General features: G+C 41.2%; 1 protein-coding gene across 1 annotated transcript in view; it reads left to right on the forward strand.

Moving 5' to 3' along the window:
- Window positions 1-18,289, forward strand: part of Tango6 (transport and golgi organization 6 homolog) — a 173,700-nt gene that overhangs the window by 20,307 nt on the left and 135,104 nt on the right. Inside the window, exons 8-10 of the mRNA XM_027405927.2 lie at window positions 13,548-13,660; window positions 15,267-15,443; window positions 17,984-18,113. Of these exons, the coding sequence (XP_027261728.1) occupies window positions 13,548-13,660; window positions 15,267-15,443; window positions 17,984-18,113 (420 nt within the window). The remainder of the gene's footprint in view (window positions 1-13,547; window positions 13,661-15,266; window positions 15,444-17,983; window positions 18,114-18,289) is intronic.

The following is an 18,289-nucleotide window of genomic DNA, read 5'->3' on the forward strand; positions in this document are numbered from 1 at the left end:
GTATCATGTTTTCTGTTCTCCTGGACACACATAGGAAAAGGACTGCCAGACCCTAAGGCTACTCTGCTGAACTGCTTAAGGAGCTACCAGGCTATTTCACCCTCTCTTAGCAGGGCAGAGAGTGAATTTTTATTTTTGTGTTTTAACTTTTATTTTTTGAGGCAGGGTCTTACTTTGCCACCCTGACTGGCCTAGAACTCACTATGTACCAGGCTGGTCTTGAACTCACAGAGATCTGCCTTTGTCTGCCTCCCAAGTGCTGAGATTAAAGGTGTATGCTGCTACATCCAGCCCCCAGAATGTAAATCTGAAGTCATAGTCTTTAGGTAAGAAGGTAAATGCTTTTGTTTTGTTTTAAATTTTACATATGACACTAGTTAATTTGTAGATATAAAATATGTGCTTAAGAATTCAAAAATCAGCCAGGCGGTGGTGGCGCATGCCTTTAGTCCCAGCACTTGGGAGGCGGAGGCAGGCGGATCTCTGGGAGTTCAAGACCAGCGTGGTCTTCAAGAGCTAGTTCCAGGACAGCCTCTAAAGCCACAGAGAAACCCTGTCTTGGAAAAAAAAAAAAAGAATTAAAAAATCAGCTGTGCATGGTGGCTCATGTCTTTAATCCCTGTACTCTGGAAGCAGAGATAGGCCATTCTCTGAATTCAAGGCAGCCTGGTCTACAAAGTGAGTTCCAGCCCTGCCAGTACTACACAGTGATCTCAAACCTTGACATCCCAACCAAAAATCAAAACAAACAACAACAGTGAAGACCCTGTCCACAAAAAAAGTCTGCCATCAGTTTTTTGTAGGTGCTGAATCTGACCCACACTTCAGTGAAACAGGGACATTGCAGATGGTAATTGCTCCCTGCAAGGTTTTGGCAGCCCAGCTGCAGTTGGAAGACAGAGGAAATGTGTATGCTGGAGGAAAATAGTAAACACTGTGGAATTTAGCAACAAAGGGAGTGTAATCTTTATTAACATTCTGCTAATACTAAATTATAGTGTACAGTTTACACACAGGAAATGAGGAAGACATCTGGAAAGCGTGACTCGATCCAGCCACTCGATGGGTAACAAGAGGCTGTTTAGTTTCCAAGAGGCATCTGGGAACATATCCAGCTGTTTTTCTCTCTTTTCCTTCTGCTAACAGATTTACTGAGTTAAAATCCACACAACGTGCAATGCACTTATTTAAAGTACAGTTTAGGGTTGTGCAACCATGATCACAATGTAATTTTAGAAAATCTCTCCCATGGAAGCTTCACATCCATTAGCTAGCATTCCTCACTCACCACCCACCCTTAGCCCCAAGCACCCACTCTTTTATTTATTTATTTTTTAAATTTTTTTCCATTCATTTATTTAGTTCATAAATAAAGTCATGCACAATTATGATACAGAATACAGTATGTTCACAATGGCATGGCTAAATTAAACCAATTAACATGTTATATCACACATATTCATCATTTTTGTTTTGAGAACACTTAAAGTATACTATCTCACAACTTTTAAAATATAGCATATTGTTATCAACCATATTTATCATGCTCTCAGTAGACCTCAAGACTTCACAGAGTCCATGCCTCTTGTCCAACTGCAGTTTTATATCCTTAAACCAATCATTTCCCCATTGTTAAAAGTCCCACATTGAAGCCTAATAGCCACAATTCTGCTCTCTGTTCCCATAAGTTCATCATTTCTAGGTTACACAAAAAATTGAAATTGTGTGACATTTGCCTTCCAGTGTGTCACTTACTTTTTTTTTTTTTTTGGCAAGCATATAACTTTACTACTTACTAAAGATGAAATCAAATTTGCATGCACAGGTGAGCACTCACTGAAACACCTTGGATTCATCACATATTTGAGTTTCAATTAGCATATATATATATATATATATCAATAATGGCAATATGTTATGCATCAATAGCAACAACAGCTTTGCCAGGTTCTGCAGTCCTTTGAACAAAATTGTAGAGACATCCAGCACACTCCATTTAAAAAAAAACAAAAAACAAACAAAAACAAAAAACAAACAACAACAACAACAAAAAAGTAAAAAACAGAATCCCAGAAAATTTATCTATCTATCTATTTATTTATTTATTTATTTATTTATTTATTTATTTATTTATTTATTTGAGGCAGGGTTCTCTGTGTAGCCCTTGCTGTCCTGGAACTCGTTGTGTAGACCAGGCTGGCCTCAAATGCACCACCACTGTCCAGATTTGATTTCCTTTTCTGGTTATGGGTTCTATCTTCTTGCTTCCACACACATCTACTAATTTTTATGTATTCTGAGATATCCATGCTTTAAAATTCATTTTGATTTGGTGTTGCTCTCCAGTGTACTATCCCATCTCTGTGTCTTAGCTTCCAGCACCAAGTTTACCTTTGTTTCTTATTAGACAGCCCAAGTAGTCTTGAGCCCTTCACCCACCTGCCTCAGCCTTCTGAGTGCTGGGATTATAGGCTGTGCCACCACCCCTGGTGAGTAAGATGTTCTAAGGACCTTCCAAAGGGATGTTGGCATGCACCCCCAGACTAACCTTTCACACCTTGTTTAAAAGACAGGGATTGCCTGTGTGTGTGTCCTTCTAAAAGTGTTAAACTTGGGGCTTGAGAGATGGCTCAGTGGTTAAGAGCACTGACTGCTCCTCCAGAGGACCCAGGTTCAATTCCCAGCACCCATATGGCAGCTCACAACTGTCTGTAACTTCAGGGTCTGACACCCCATGCAGGGTATACATGCAGGCAAAACACTGGTGCAAATAAAATGAAAATAAGTAAATTATTTAAAAGTGTTTAACTTGATTTTTAAAAGACTAAGCTCTTAACTCTCTGATTTTTAAATTTTGTTGTGATTTTGTTCTGTGGCACACCAGGAGGGAGTAAGGGCAGACCTTTCTACACTTGCATCCTTCTGCAGCAGAGAGAGGGCACTCTGACTGTGATGGCTCTGCCCTCAGTGGCCATGTAGGTGCTAGATGATCACTTGTATTTCATCCGAGTAAGTCTCATTTTTCTGTCTCTGTACCTATCATGCTGTAAATTGTCTATACCCAGAAAGGACCAAGTGGCAGCTCAAATGACTTAGTTGAGTTACTCCCTAATGAGTGTCTGGGTCCAGGCCCCACAGTGCTTGAATTCTTTTGTGCTCCTGGCAAAGTGATTTTCATGTTTTCTTTGCCTGGGTAGGTGAACAGACCCAGGTGTTTTGTGAGCACAGGAAACTCACAGTACTTTCCTATTTGGACATGTTCAGCTCTTCAACAGACTGTCCACAACCTCACATGGGAAAAGAGTTTTCCTGAAGTATTAATTATAGCATTTCCCAAGGCTTCTAGAAGATAGTTAATTTGTTTATTTTGTATTTCCTCATTTCCATATTATCTCAGTTTCCAGAGTCGGTGGATCTTGACTTTAATTATCCAAGTCCTTTTCCTATCAAATGTAGTGGATTTCTAATTATAATTGCTTTGTCAGATTGGGCATTTGATTCCTCATTCTGAATTTTTAATTTGTTTTATAGAGAAAGTTGGAATAATAGAAACTTAGTTAAGAAACTATAGTTACTAGAATAACCATTTTTTAAAAAAATACAGATTTTATAATTGCTTTTTAGAAACTTTGGGTGTTAGCTTAAGGATTCCTAAAGTTTTGAAAATTCAAGGATGCTTAAAGTCTCATGTAAAAGGGTTTAATATTTACAGATAATATCTTTATTTTATGTGCATTGGTGTTTTGCTTGTGTGTATGCCTGTGTAAGGCTGTTGGGTCCCCTGGAACTGGAGTTACAGACAGTTGTGAGCCACCATGTGGGTGTTGGGAATTGAGCCTGGGTCCTCTGGAAGAGCAGTCATTGCTCTTGACCACTTGAGCCATCTCTGCAGCTCCATCAAGGAAATGTCTGTAAGTATTCAGTACATATGCAGCCCACTCCTAATTTTCCAGTTTGTGGTTGAAACTACAGATGCACAGCCCATTAATATGGAAGTCTGATTTTCTTTTTTTTTTCCTTCCTTCCTTTCTCTCTTTCCCCTCCCCACTCCCTATCTCTCCTTTCTTCCTTTTTCATCTTCTCTTTCTTCTTTTCCCTAACTTCCCTTTCTCCTACCTTCCTTTTGGTGTTTTGAGACAGGGCTTGCCATGTAGTCCAAGCTGGCTTCTAACTTACTATCCTTCGGCTTCGGTTGGCTCTATATTTAGCTCTACAGATTTCCCCTTATACCCCCAGCCCTTAGATAGCCTCCCTAACTAGTTGTGATCCCTGTATGGTAGTACATTTATTACAATTGATGAACTTACACTGACATATCAATATTACTTTAATCCACAGTTTATAGTAGATTCCACTCTTGATACTGTACATCTTATGAGTTTTCTTAAATTAACTTTTCATTTTTTAAAAAAAGAAATCAGGGGGCTGGAGAGATGGCTCAGTGATTAAGAGTACTGGTTGCTCTTACAGAGAACCCAGGTTCATTTCCCAACACCTACATGGTGGCTCACAAGTGTCTATAACTCTAGTTCTAGGAGATCTGATGCCTACTTCTGACCTCTGTGAGTAATATCCATGCACTTGGTATACAGATGTGTATGAAGGAAAACTGTTTATACATATAAAATAAATCTAAAAAATATATTTTAAAAATAAGAAAGAAAATCCCAAAAATTGAAGTGATTTCTTCCAGAGCTCACAGATAGTGACTGACAGAAATAATTTAATAATCTCCCCATTGTGTGTGTGTGTGTGAGTAAAAGCAAGTATTTGCATGTAGTATAATACAAGAAGTGTCCCGTTCTCCCCCTCCCCAACCCCCGTCCTGCCACCCCCCAGACAGGATTTCTGGTTTCTCTGTAGCTTTGGAGCCTTCCTGGGAACTTGCTCTGTAGACCAAGCTGGCTTCAAACTCATAGAGATCTGCCTGCCTCTGCCTCCTGAGTGCTGGGATTAAAGACAAGCACCACCACTGCACTGCTGAATTTAAGAAGTTTTAATGCTTTCTGGGGGAATGGTTCTTTTACTTTTATGGAAATTTTTGGAAAATTCCACCAGTGATTGAACTATGTTCTTAAACTTTAAGCAAAAGACCAACAGAAGTATCCTTTAAAGCTGTGGGAGTTACAGATGTTGGGTTATCAGTTCTGAGTCTGTGGCGTAGGGTGGTGGAAATGCTAAGTCCTCCAAACATGTGGATTCTTGTCTGACCTCATGGAGGACTTAACTGTGTGACTTTAGGTGACTTATTTACCATTTGAGATGTAGGAAGATAAAGGTAACTTGTTTGTTTGTTTTGGGATGTGTTCTCATGTAGTCTGGCTGGCCTTAAACTCCTGATCCTTTTTCCTCCATTTCCCAAGTACTGGTTTTATATGCATGTGCCACCATGCCCGGTGAAATAAGGTAACTTTTGGTAGATTCATAGCATACTGTAGCACATAAGTGCTCAAAAAACTGTCAGTTCCTTTTTGACTCAAAGAAACTCTGTTTTAAAAAAAGACTGTTTTAGGCAATATGTTCTGTAAGCTCCCACAGTGCAAAGTACTTGCTATATTAGGTAACAGCCTTGTTCTTTTTCTTCTCACATGTCTTAATTAAACTCAGCAAGTGCATTAGAAGTTCTGGAACACCACTATCAAAAGGGCCCCTGTGCTGCAGTTCAGGGCAGCATTTGACTAGTTTAGTCTTTAACCGGTAAAATCAAGGTCCATCCTGTGCTAATTTTCAGTCATCTGAATTCCATCAGATTCTGAGTAGCCCCATCATGATTGTACTAAGATGAAGCCATGCTTTAGGACAACAGTTTCATTTGTTGTAGTATCAAAAATAATTTTAAAAGCATAAAATTAAACTTACATGTGTATGTAGCTGTGCATTTTACTTAAAACATGAGCTATCATAATTGGCCCCTATACCAAAAACTTAATACATATGTAAGTGTAAAATCTGAGACAGAGGGACTGGAGAGATAGCTCAGCAGTTAAGAATACTATCTGCTCTTGGAGAAGACCTTTGTTCAATTCCCAGTGTCCACATCATGGCTCACAACAGCTTGTAATTCTAGTCTCAGGCATCAAAGACCCTCTCCTGACTTCCTTAGGCACTGGCATATATGACTTCCAAACATGCATTCAAGCAAACATTCCTACACATAAAGTGGAAAAAGAAAACCTGAAAGATTTAAATGTCTTTGGAGCTGGGAGTGTAGTTCAATGGTAGATTATTTGTCTTGCATGCAAGAAACCCTGGGTTCATCCCCAGCATCACATTAAAACAAACAGCATTTCATGGTGGTGTGGAGCTGTAATCCCAGCACTTAGGAAGCAAACAGAGGCAGGAGGATTACTGTGAATTCAGGGCCACCCTGGGCTACCCAGTCAGTGAATATTGGCCGAGTAGGGGTTACATGGCAAGATCCTCAAAAATACTAAAAACATGCGGCTAAAGAGATGGCTCGGTGGTTAAGAGTACATACTGCTCTTCCAAAGGACTGGAGTTTGGTTCCCAGCACCCACATCCCATGGCTCAGCACTGCCTGGAATTCCAGCTGCAGGGGATCTCATCTCCCTTTCTAGCTTCCATGGGCACCCAAGCACTTGTGGCATACCAACACATTTACATACACATAAAAAGATCACTTAAATAAAAAACCCAAACAAGCAAACAACCTTTCACAAATCTCTTATTCTTCAGGCATGGTGCCTTTAATTTCAGCATTCGAAAGGCACAGGTAGAGGCAGTTTGATTTCTATGAGTTCAAGGACAGGTCTACATAGTGAGCCCCTGTCTCCAAAAACAAAACAAAACAAAACCAAAAAAACCCCAAAACATAATCATTCAGTGTATGATTTTGGGCAACTGCTGAGGTAGCAGAATCAAAATTCACATTCAAGTTCCCTATCTCTCGACTCCCCTAGTCCTCATTAGCTCTAGTGCTCTCTGAGGGCTGTGCTCGAGACTCTAGTAATAAGACTGGATGATGGCCCTGCAGTTCTGAATCTACTGCACTTGCAGAGGACCAGACTCGAACCCTTTTCAGAAGGCTCACAACTGCCTGTAACTCTAGCTCCAGGGGCATTCAGCCCCTCTGGCTTCTGTGAGCACCACAGACACACTCATACACATAACACATGAGAAGACCTAGACAGTCTCTGAAATCAGTGCAGCTTGTAAGAATGCTTTTCTGTTTTGTTTTTTTCTGAAACAGAAACACATGATTGTTTGACCTTCCTCCCTTTTCTCTTATAATCTAAATTTCTAGTAAATCCTACTGGAGATACTCTAGCTGTTAGAAATATAGATAAACTGATCAGTATAAAATCTAGCCTTATGTTCTGATTTTCCTTCCAAAGCTGAGGGTCTATAGTCCTGTTTAGTTAATTAGCGCTCATTGAGTAGTCTATAGCTATAGGTTTGGTAAAGAGGTGACTGGGGAATGTGGCTAAGTTGCTAGGATGCTTGCCTAGCATGTGGGGAGCCATAGATTTCATCTCCAGCATAGCACATAAACTTCGTGTGGTAGGACATGCCTCAATCCCAGCATGGGGAAGGTGGACTCATAGTACAAATAAATAAATAAATAAATAATAAAAGCAAAAAAAGTCAGGCATAGTGGTACACGGTCTTTCAGCCCAGCACTAGGGAGGCAGAGGCAGTTTGAGGACAGCCTGGTCTACAGAGTGAGTTCCAGGACAGCCAGAGCTACATAGTAAGACCCTGTGTCAAACAAATAAATAAACAAAGAAACAAACAAACTCACAACAACAACAATCACAACATAATAAAAAAGGAAGTTCATAGTTAGAGGTTAGCCGGGGCTATATGAGCCCTTACCCAACTTAACAAAAAAGATGCAGTTTAACTTCTTATATGTAGGTTGTTTGAGAAAATAAAAGCCAGACTCTTTTGCTCACTGTGTCTTTTCTCTAGTTATTCTCATGAATGTGCACCAGTACTTACTGAATGTGCACCAGTACCTACTGGATGTGCACCAGTACCTACTGGATGTGCACCAGTAACTACTGAATGTGCACCAGTCACTACTGAATGAGCACCAGCACCTACTGGATGTGCACCAGTACCTACTGGATGTGCACCAGCACCTACTGAATGAGCACCAGCACCTACTGAATGTGCACCAGTACCTACTGAATGTGCACCAGTCACTACTGAATGAGCACCAGCACCTACTGGATGTGCACCAGTACCTACTGGATGTGCACCAGCACCTACTGAATGAGCACCAGCACCTACTGAATGTGCACCAGTAACTACTGAATGAGCGCCAGCACCTACTGAATGAGCACCAGCACCTACTGAATGAGCACCAGCACCTACTGAATGAGCACCAGCACCTACTGAATGTGCACCAGCACCTACTGAATGTGCACCAGCACCTACTGAATGTGCACCAGTAACTACTGGATGTGCACCAGCACCTACTGAATGAGCACCAGCACCTACTGAATGTGCACCAGTACTTACTGAATGTGCACCAGTACCTACTGAATGAGCACCAGCACCTACTGAATGTGCACCAGTAACTACTGAATGAGCGCCAGCACCTACTGAATGAGCACCAGCACCTACTGAATGAGCACCAGCACCTACTGAATGAGCACCAGCACCTACTGAATGTGCACCAGCACCTACTGAATGTGCACCAGCACCTACTGAATGTGCACCAGTAACTACTGGATGTGCACCAGCACCTACTGAATGAGCACCAGCACCTACTGAATGTGCACCAGTACCTACTGAATGTGCACCAGCACCTACTGAATGAGCACCAGCACCTACTAAATGAGCACCAGCACCTACTAAATGAGCACCAGTACCTACTGGATGAGCACCAGTACCTACTGAATGTGCACCAGTAACTACTGAATGTGCACCAGCACCTACTGAATGTGCACCAGCACCTACTGAATGAGCACCAGTACCTACTGGATGAGCACCAGTACCTACTAAATGCAGATACGTTGCAAGGTTGATACAGGAATAACTGAGGGCCTGCCCCTGCCCTCAGGGACCTCCCAGTCAAGCAGAGAGTGACAGTATTGTTTAGTGTATACATACTGAAGAATGTCCAGAAATATGGATCTGTCCTTTGTTGTACAGCAGTTCTGTGGACCTAGATAAAGGCGTGAAGGACTGGACAACTTAACACAGACACCTTCAAAAGCTGAGATGCAGTCCGAGGGATGTGAAAGTCTCTTGAAAGGGACTGCCATCATGGTCATCTATACAACTTTATATCCTCAGTCTAACCTGCTTTGACCCGTTATGGCTTCTGTAGTCCATACTGTCCTCTGAGTTTTATCCCTCAGCTCTTCTGACTGGAAAACCACAGCATTCCACTCCCCTTAGGAAGTATTTCCTGGGGGCTGGAGAGATGGCTCAGAGGTTAAGAGCACCGACTGCTCTTCCAGAGGTCCTGAGTTCCCAGCAACCACATGGTGGCTCACAACCATCTGTAATGAGATCTGGTGCCCTCTTCTGGTGTGCAAGCATGTCTGCAGATGACTGTATTCATAATAAATAAATAAAATCTTAAAAAAAGAACAAAGAAAGTATTTCCTGAAGCAGAGTTGAAAATCCACCCTCAGAACCTGTCTCTCCCACTGTGCTTCAGCTTTACAACCCTTAGCATTTTGTTTGTGATCATTACTTCTGTAAATATTCTGAGTAACCAGAAAACTTTCAACCAAACAGGGTTTTATCTTTAGCAACAGGACAGATAGAACAGAAAACAAATTTATTATACCTTGATCAAGTTGAAAGTTTAGATGTTTCAATAAATATTTGAATCAGTACAATATAAAATAGGTGCATAAAATTGAGAAAATACGAGCTGGGCCATTAAAAAATGTTAATTTGTTTTTTATGTGTATGTGTGTTTTGCCTGTGTGTAGGTATGTGAACTTGGTGCCTGTGAAGGACAGAAGAGGTCTTTGGATTGCAGGAACTGGAGTTTCAGATAGTTGTGAATCGCCATGTGGGTACTAGGAATCTAGCCCTGGCCCTCTGCAAGAGCAACAAGTGCTCCTGACTGCTGAACCAGCTCTCCAGCCCTGAGCTGGGTCATTTTAATATGTACTGTTGGGGCCAGCAAGATGGCTCATTGAGGCACTTGCTTCCCACTACATCTGATGGCCTGAGTTCAATTCCCAAAACTAATATGGTAGAAGGATAGAACTGACTCCTGCACATAATAATCTGATTTCTATATGTCTGCTGCACACATGCATGTGGATGCACACATACATAAAACATGTGCACACACTCATGATTGTGCACATATACACATGGACAAAGTAAATAAAATTTAATTAAAAATTAAACTTATTGGGCTGGAGAGATGGCTCAGAGGTTAAGAGCACTGACTGCTCTTCCAGAGGACCCGAGTTCAATTCCCAGCAACCACATGGTGGCTCACAACCATCTGTAATTAGATTTGGTGCCCTCTTCTGGTGTGCAAGCATGCATGCAGATAACTGTATACATAATAAATAAATAAAATCTTTTAAAAAATTAAACTTATTATTATTTGAGATAGGGTTTCTCTTTGTAGCCCTGGCTGTCCTGGATCTTGCCCTGTAGACCAGGATGGCCTTGAACTTAGAGATCCATCTGCCTTTGCCTCCCGAGTGCTGGGATTAAAGATATATGCAACCACTGCCCAGCTTAGAAAAAATTTAGTGGGTAGTATTGCCTGCCTTAAACCTACAACATCCAATCTGGGTCATTAGGATGTAGCACACTAACACACTTTTTACAGAACACACAAAAAAATTGGATTCTGTTTTTCTGTTTTTGAGACAGGGTCTCTCTATGTAGTCCTGGATTTCTCTATGTAAACTAGGTTGACCTTGAATTTTATATGGATCCTCCTACCTCTGCCTCCTGAGTGCTGGAATCAAAGGTGTACAACACCACTATGCCTGGCTTTTGATTATTGTCTTTCAGTCAATCCAAGACTTATGGAAAGATAGAAGCTTGGCAGATGTAGATTTGGGCTCAGTACATGAAAGAATACTATTGATGTTGGAAAAGAGGTGAGAGCCATGTATATGTCAAGCAGAAGCACTGAATTCTTTGAAATATCAAAGAAATAGCATTTATCAAGTTGAGCCAAAACAGACATTGCCTTTAAATCTTTCTACTTTTGAAAAACATTGCTATATTTATGTTCTTACTTTTCACTATAGCCCTTCCCTTAACCTAGTGGCTGTTTTCTGTCTCCCTCTTGGGAATGTAAACTTCTTCAAAGCCAACTTTGTTCATCCTGTATTCACAGCACCTCAAGCTTGCCTAGCATTTAACTAGCACATAGTACATATTTGCTGAGCCTTTATGTAAAATTAAATAATGTATCTGTATAAATAGCTGTACGGGTTTTTCTAAATAGAAAAATCATTGTTTTTTTATTGGAAAATACAGAAAAGTTTTAGGATCAGCAAAAATATATGCCTCTGAGAAATTTGCTTGATTGAGGCCATGTTAAAGGCTGTAGTTGAGGTATAGCTCAGGGGTAGAGGGCCTGCTTAGCATATTTGAGGCTCTGGGTTCAATCTCCTGCACTTAAAAAAAAAATTGAAATGTGTTGGCCTTATCAAGCCATCAAAAGCTGCTGGTGTAGGAGGATGGCTCCACAGCACTTACCTCTGAGAACACAGACTCCAGAGTCAGACAATAGGCCCTTAGGTTATCTGGGAGATCTCTTATTTTACCTCCTGTAGTTGGTGATGCTGTAATTAGGCCTCACATTACCTCTGAACACAGCCCTACAAGGCCCTTCATTTGCAGCTTATGGAAATTAGATCATGTACAGGAAGCGGCTCTCTAGTTATCAGGTTCCCCAGAGGAGTCAGGAGGCATGAGGAGTGTGGAAAGTTAGAGTTCATTTAAAGGGACAGGGCTTGCTGGAGAAACTGCTTTTACCAGTCTACACGAGGCCTCTACAAGCTTTCATCTCTCAGAAATAGCATTGATTTGTACCCCAGCACTCTCTTCAAGTTTCTCTGTTCTTTAAATAAAGCTGCTAAAACTAACAGGGAGAGTGTATATATATATATACATTGTGTGTGTGTGCCACAAACGTGTGCACCCATACCCCCCTAAGTGATGTGTATCTAGCTGACCTAGATATTCAAGGCTGGGCTTGAACTTGTGTGAGGCCATCCTCCCATCTCTGTCTCCTAAAGTACTAGGGTTACAGGCATTTGCCATCATGTCCAGTTTCAGATTGTTATAATTTTTTATAATATTAAAGTGATTATTACATTTACTTTTTGTGTGTTGTATGTGTACATGCTCATGACTATATATGTACATGCCTGTGCATGCACACGCAGAGGCCAGTGATCGGTGTTGGCTGTCTTCCAGAAAGATAGGGTCTTTCACTAAGCTGGGGCTCATGGAGTTGAGTAGACTTGCTCTGCTTTTTGTATGGGTGCTGGGGATCAAATTCAGGTGCTCATGTTCTCACAGCAAGTGCTTTACTGAGTCATCTCTCCAACACCAACTCACTCTCTTTCTCCCTTAAAGATGATTACTATTATAGCTCAGGTTATCCTGGAAGTTGCTGTGTAGACCAGGCTAGCCTAAAACTTTCAGTGAACTTCCTGATTTTGCCTCGGTGGTCTGGGATTATAGACATGAGTCATAATGCCTCTTTATTTATTTATTTATTTATTTATTTATTTATTTATTTAGTTTTGGTTTTTCAAGACAGTGTTTCTTTATGTAGCCTTGGCTGTCCTAGAACTAACTCTGTAGATCAGACTGGCCTTGAACTCACAGAGATCCACCTGCCACTGCTTCCTGAGTGCTGGGATTAAAGGCATGTACCTCCACTGCTAGGCCAGAGATTTTGTTTCTTACTATAGCCCTAGCTGGCCTTAGACTCATAACAGTCCTCTTGCGTTGGTCCCCTGAATGCTGGGGTCCAGGGGTGTGAGCTACCATGAGCATACCTTTTGAATATGTCTTGACTTGGACATAATAGAACAGCCATATAGCATCATAGTTTGAAAGTGATGAACCACAGTGAGCTGTTTTGTTTCTAATCTAGGTTTTAGTTTAATTCCCTTTTCTTTCAGTTCTGAGGATTTAGTTCAGCACAGGCTCCACTGAGCTCAAGGCCTTGTCCTTCAGACTGGCTTTTAGTTTTCCTATTTGGTAATAGTTAACTGTTAACCAGCCTTCAGCAATAGGGCAGTTACTGTGCAGATCACAGTAGACACACCAGGAGGCTCAGAGGCAGCCGGAAGCTAGGAAGGAAGCGGGTCAGGAAATGGATGAATCCCCTGACTTTGGGCTGTTTTTCAGTCTGTGAGTGAGAGAAGGTGCTAGAAGAACTCAACTTTCACTGCTTTCAATCAATATGGTTCCATTGCCAGGTTCATCTCAGCGCTGATCTAGAACTGTGTACCTTAGAGAAGTGCTGTGTGAGATAAACTCCGAGGTCTGTGGAAGCTCGGTGTTGAGCTCTTGTTGCTCTGGCCCGGTCATGGTGTGTCTCATCATGTTCTTTTCCTTAGTTGTATGTGGTGGCAAATGACCCTCTCCCAGTGCTGCTGGATGCCCTGCTTCCACTCCTCGGGGTGCTCTTTTCTCTTTACTGTTTTACCAAGCAGAGTGTGTCTCACATCAGGTAAGCAAAAAGAATTTACTTGCTTATAATTAGAATCCCATTTACTTGTAAACAGTGAAGTTTAAATTAAGGTACTAACTATTTTCTTTCAAAGACAGGAAGATGTTTGGGGATTCTCTCACTCAGCTTTCACAGAAAAGAACAAGGATTTTGCATGTTGGGGGAAACTGGGTGTAGTTTTAGGGGTGATTTTCTGTAGCCTGTCCTGTACAACAGAAGTGGAAGGTGTTTCCATGGATAAACATGCCAGTGTTTGATCAGTAAGAAATGCTGTATTTTACTGTCTCTGGGAAGGAGAAAACAGGTGATGGATTATAATGTCCTTCTGGAGTGCTGGAGAGCAGGTTTGAAAGTCTTGATGTGAATGTAGTATATCATAGCTTAGCCTGGATTTTGCATTAATGATGCAGAGTGTTCATTATAAAAGGAAGGAGCTTCTCAGCCATCCAGAAGACATTTTTCTGTGTTACTTTAAAACTGGTTCATTTAGAGGTTGGAGAGTTTAGGAGCCATGGCTGCTCTTCCAGAGGACCCTGCTTCGATTCCCAGTACCTACATGGTGACTAACAACTGTAACTCCAGTCCCTGGGGATCTAATGCTGTCTTTTGACCTCTGTTAAGCGCTGCATGTACACAGTGCACAGACATACATGCAGGTAAAAGATTCATACACATAATGTTAAATAAATCAATTTTTTAAAAGATTCATTTTGTATTTTCAGTCATTTATGGCATTTCTTCCACATGGTAAGAGTTTGTAGTTATAGACTTTCTGAAGTCTATAGAATTTTGGTTTGGGGGAGGCTAAGGATGTAGCTCAGTGGTAGAGCACATGCCTGGTATGCATGAGACCCTTGGATTTGAGCCTTAGCACTACAAAGGAAAAAGAAAAAGCAAACAAAACCTTGCATGTATTCTGATATACAACAGTAGTACTTCTTTACTGGGTTATTATGAAGACAGACTGTGCACTGGAGTCCCTAGCACAGTCACTGGTAAATAGTAAACTCAATAACTCATAGCAATCATTAGCATGGTTGCTAATGGTAAAGAAAGATATTCAACCCTGCAATTGTTATTAAAGGCATGTGTAATCATGCCCAGCCTAAAAAGAAAAAGACCCTCTAGCACTGTTCCGTCCTCATAAAAGACTGACAAGGAGGGTGCATGTATCTATTCCAGCCTCTTCTAGTGAGAGGGCACTGATGAAGGAATCATCAGTCTTTTGCTATTCTTTTGGTCACCAGCTGTTGATACCCTGGTGGTGGTTTTTTTTTTTTTTTTTTTTTTTTTTTTCCTCCTCATTGTAAGTTTTCCATCACAGTGTCTGAGCACAGGTAGAGCACTCTTGAAATAAGAAAAAAAAATCACATGGTGCTCTTGGCGACCAGAGCTGCTTCTAGAGCCAAGGGTTAGCTGCCCCTGGGTGACTTCCAGGGCATTTGCACTCTGAAATTTGAAGGATGCATGCTTCCTTCTCCTGTGTGTCAGCAGCCAGTGATGGGGCAGCATTTGGGAACCTTGACAGTTTCTTTTTCCGAATAGCTTGTTAGCTGTGTGGAGTAAAATGACAGGCTCATTCATTCATAACTGCTTTTTCTGCCAGGTCACTTTGCCAAGAGATCTTATTATGGATTCTGGTGAAGCTGGAAAGAAAGAAGGCAATTGCTAGCCTGAAAGGATTTTCGAGGTTGGACAAAGCTGCGCCCTCCCTCCATCCTCAGTGTCAGTTTAGAGCTGCCATGCACGGTGGCATTGTGATTACCATCAAAGAGACCACTAGGTGAGCTCACCTACTTTCTGCTGTCAGGCCTGATAGAATTTTATATATTGCACTGTTCTGTGAGTCAACCGCTAAGGGGCGCTGATGGAAAGGAAACCAGAAACAGGCAACCAAGCTGCTTGCTATTTATAATCTTTAAAGAAACCAGAGCCTTAAATGATCCTCCGGGTGTGATTCCAAGATGCCAGCTAATAGGAGGTGTGGTTTACTGGAGCCTCACGGCTCCCCATCAAGGCAAGCCCCGTTACTGCTCAGTGTTTGCCAGTGAATCAGAACAAAGGGCAGCACATGTTCACCTTAACACCAGAGCAATCCAGTTCTGTTTCTGACTCAAAAGGCAGTGTGGATTTGTATGCCCTTAGTGGTCTTTTTTTCTTTACTAAAAATTATGTATTTATTTTAGATATGTGGTGTTTTGTTTGCATGTGTGTCTATACATCACATGTATGCCTGGTGTAGCAGAGTGTTGAGTCCCCGGGAACCAGAATTACAGATGGTTATGTGCCACCATGTGGATGTCAGGAATCAAACCCAGGACCTCTGGAAGAGCTCTTAACTGCTGAGCCATCTCTCTTGCCCCTTCCCCAGCCTTATTCTTAAGGAAAATTGTCTGATCACTACTTTTGATAATTTTGTAATGAGGTTTGTTTCTCATAAGGATGGATTAGAAGGTACTTATTAGGCTGGGCAGTAGAGGTGTACACCTTTAATCCCAGCACTCTGGAGGCAGAGGCATGTGGATCTCCGAGTTCTAGGACAGCCTGATCTACAGAGCTAGTTCCAAGACTATGCACAGGAACTTTGTCTGGAAAAACAAAAACAAAACAAAAAACAAACAACCAAAACCAATCAACCAAAAAGTACTTGATGTATATTAGTAGAGTAAATAGTTTATTTCTCCAACATCTCACAAGTATTTTATTTTTGTGGGCCTAGAAATTGACATGCATACTGTGTAACTGAGCTGTGCTCTCAACCCTGGAAGTGCTTAAATTTAACTTTATTTTCATGATTAACTTGGTGAAAATGTAAAACCTACACTGAATATGATAAATGAGGAAAATAGAAAAAAAACTAATATTAAAGTAGAATGATCAGAACAGATGGAAGCTTCCTGAAAATTGTTGAATATTAGCAGATCAATTAGCTGAGCCCATTGAGTATAAGAGTTTGAAAGTATGTGGCATGTTTAATTAGTACACGTAAAAACCCACAGTTCTCATTGAAACTATTAATTTGCTTCCTGATGAGAATATAGTTAGTAACCAGTGATTAAATGAATTTCCATCCACTGCCAGAAACAACCACTCCTTGAGAAGTCTGGGTGTCTACTCCGGTTAGGGGTACAGCCCTTTTGGCATTATAACATGCACAAAAAAAATGTTACATGAATTCTTGGGTTTTTAAAAAGAAAAGATCAGAGTTTCCAAAAAATTGAAAAAAAAAACTGTGTGTGTGTGTGTGTGTGTGTGTGTGTGTGTGTGTGTGTGTGTGTGTGTGCTTCAACCTGCCATTAGCCCAGCAGAAGTTTCCGGGAAGAAGTTGTTTTAAAGAAATTTTAAGCCAGGTGTGGTGATTTATACCTTTAATCCCAGCATCTGGGAGGCAGAGGCAGGCAGATCTGTGAGTGCAAGGCCAGTCTGATCTATAGAGTGAGTTGCATAACTTTACTACATAATGAGACCCTGTCTCAAAAAAAACAGACAAAACCAAACTACCCAACTTTATATGAGCACTTAGATATGAGCCAGATTTGTTTGTTTGTTTGTTTGATTGATTGATTGATTGATTGATTGATTGATTTTGAGACAGGGTTTCTCTGTGTAATAGTCCTGACTGTTCTGGACTGGCCTCAAACTCACAGAGAGCCACCTGACTCTGCCTCCTGAGTTCTGGGATCAAAGGTGTGCACTGGATCAAAACCACTGTTGGGTTTATACTTTTTTATTGTTGCTGTTTGTTCACTTATTGTAGCTTGGACTAGTCTAGAACTTACTTGGTAGCCCAGGCTGACCTCAGACTTAAAATAATCATCCTGCGTCAAGTGTTGTGAATATGGGCTGGAGAAATGGCTCAGTGGTTAAGAACACTGATGGCTCTTCCAGAAGACCCAGGTTCAATTCCCAGCACCCACAAGGCAACTCACAACTGTCTGTAATTTCAATTCCAGGGGACCTGACTCTCATGGAAAAACACTAATGCACATTAAAAAAAAGTGTGGTTATATATTTGAGCCACCATACCCAGCATCAGTGATCATTTTTTTTTAATACACCTGAATTTTCTTTGTTTGTTTTAATTTTTCAATGGTTATCCTGAAAGCCACTTCCTTTAGGAATCATTTCTGCTTTGAGAAAGAAATGATCATACAGGGTATAATAGCTTAGCTTCTACTAATAAACACTTTGCATTCTTCAGCATGGAGATGTCAGAAAGTATTTCCAAGATCTATCTAAGGATAGTCTACTTGGAAATAGTGTTACTTTAGAGGTTATTATGAGGTTTCAGGCTTCTGAGATGGCTCTTACCCTGTGTTGCAGCGATGATGAAGATGAAGCCCTGTACCAGAAGGTGTCTTCGGAGCAGAGCCAGATGGAACATCTTGGGGACTTGCTGTCCCACTGCCAGCAGTGTGGTTTGGCAGGAGACTTCTTCATCGTTTGTTTGAAGGTAGGAGCTTACAGTCACATCTCTTCATTCTGGGGCAGCTCCAGGAGAGTCTTTGACTTTTTTAAGGCAGTCATAATTTTAGGTCCTAAAATTTAGCTTCCAGTTTAGGGCAAATGAACAGAAGACAAAGAACAATTCAGTTCCTGATAGCTTTGGAGCAGTCAAGAGAGGAACAC

Source organism: Cricetulus griseus, chromosome 3 (genome assembly GCF_003668045.3).
Source record: "Cricetulus griseus strain 17A/GY chromosome 3, alternate assembly CriGri-PICRH-1.0, whole genome shotgun sequence".
Lineage (NCBI taxonomy): Eukaryota > Metazoa > Chordata > Mammalia > Rodentia > Cricetidae > Cricetulus > Cricetulus griseus.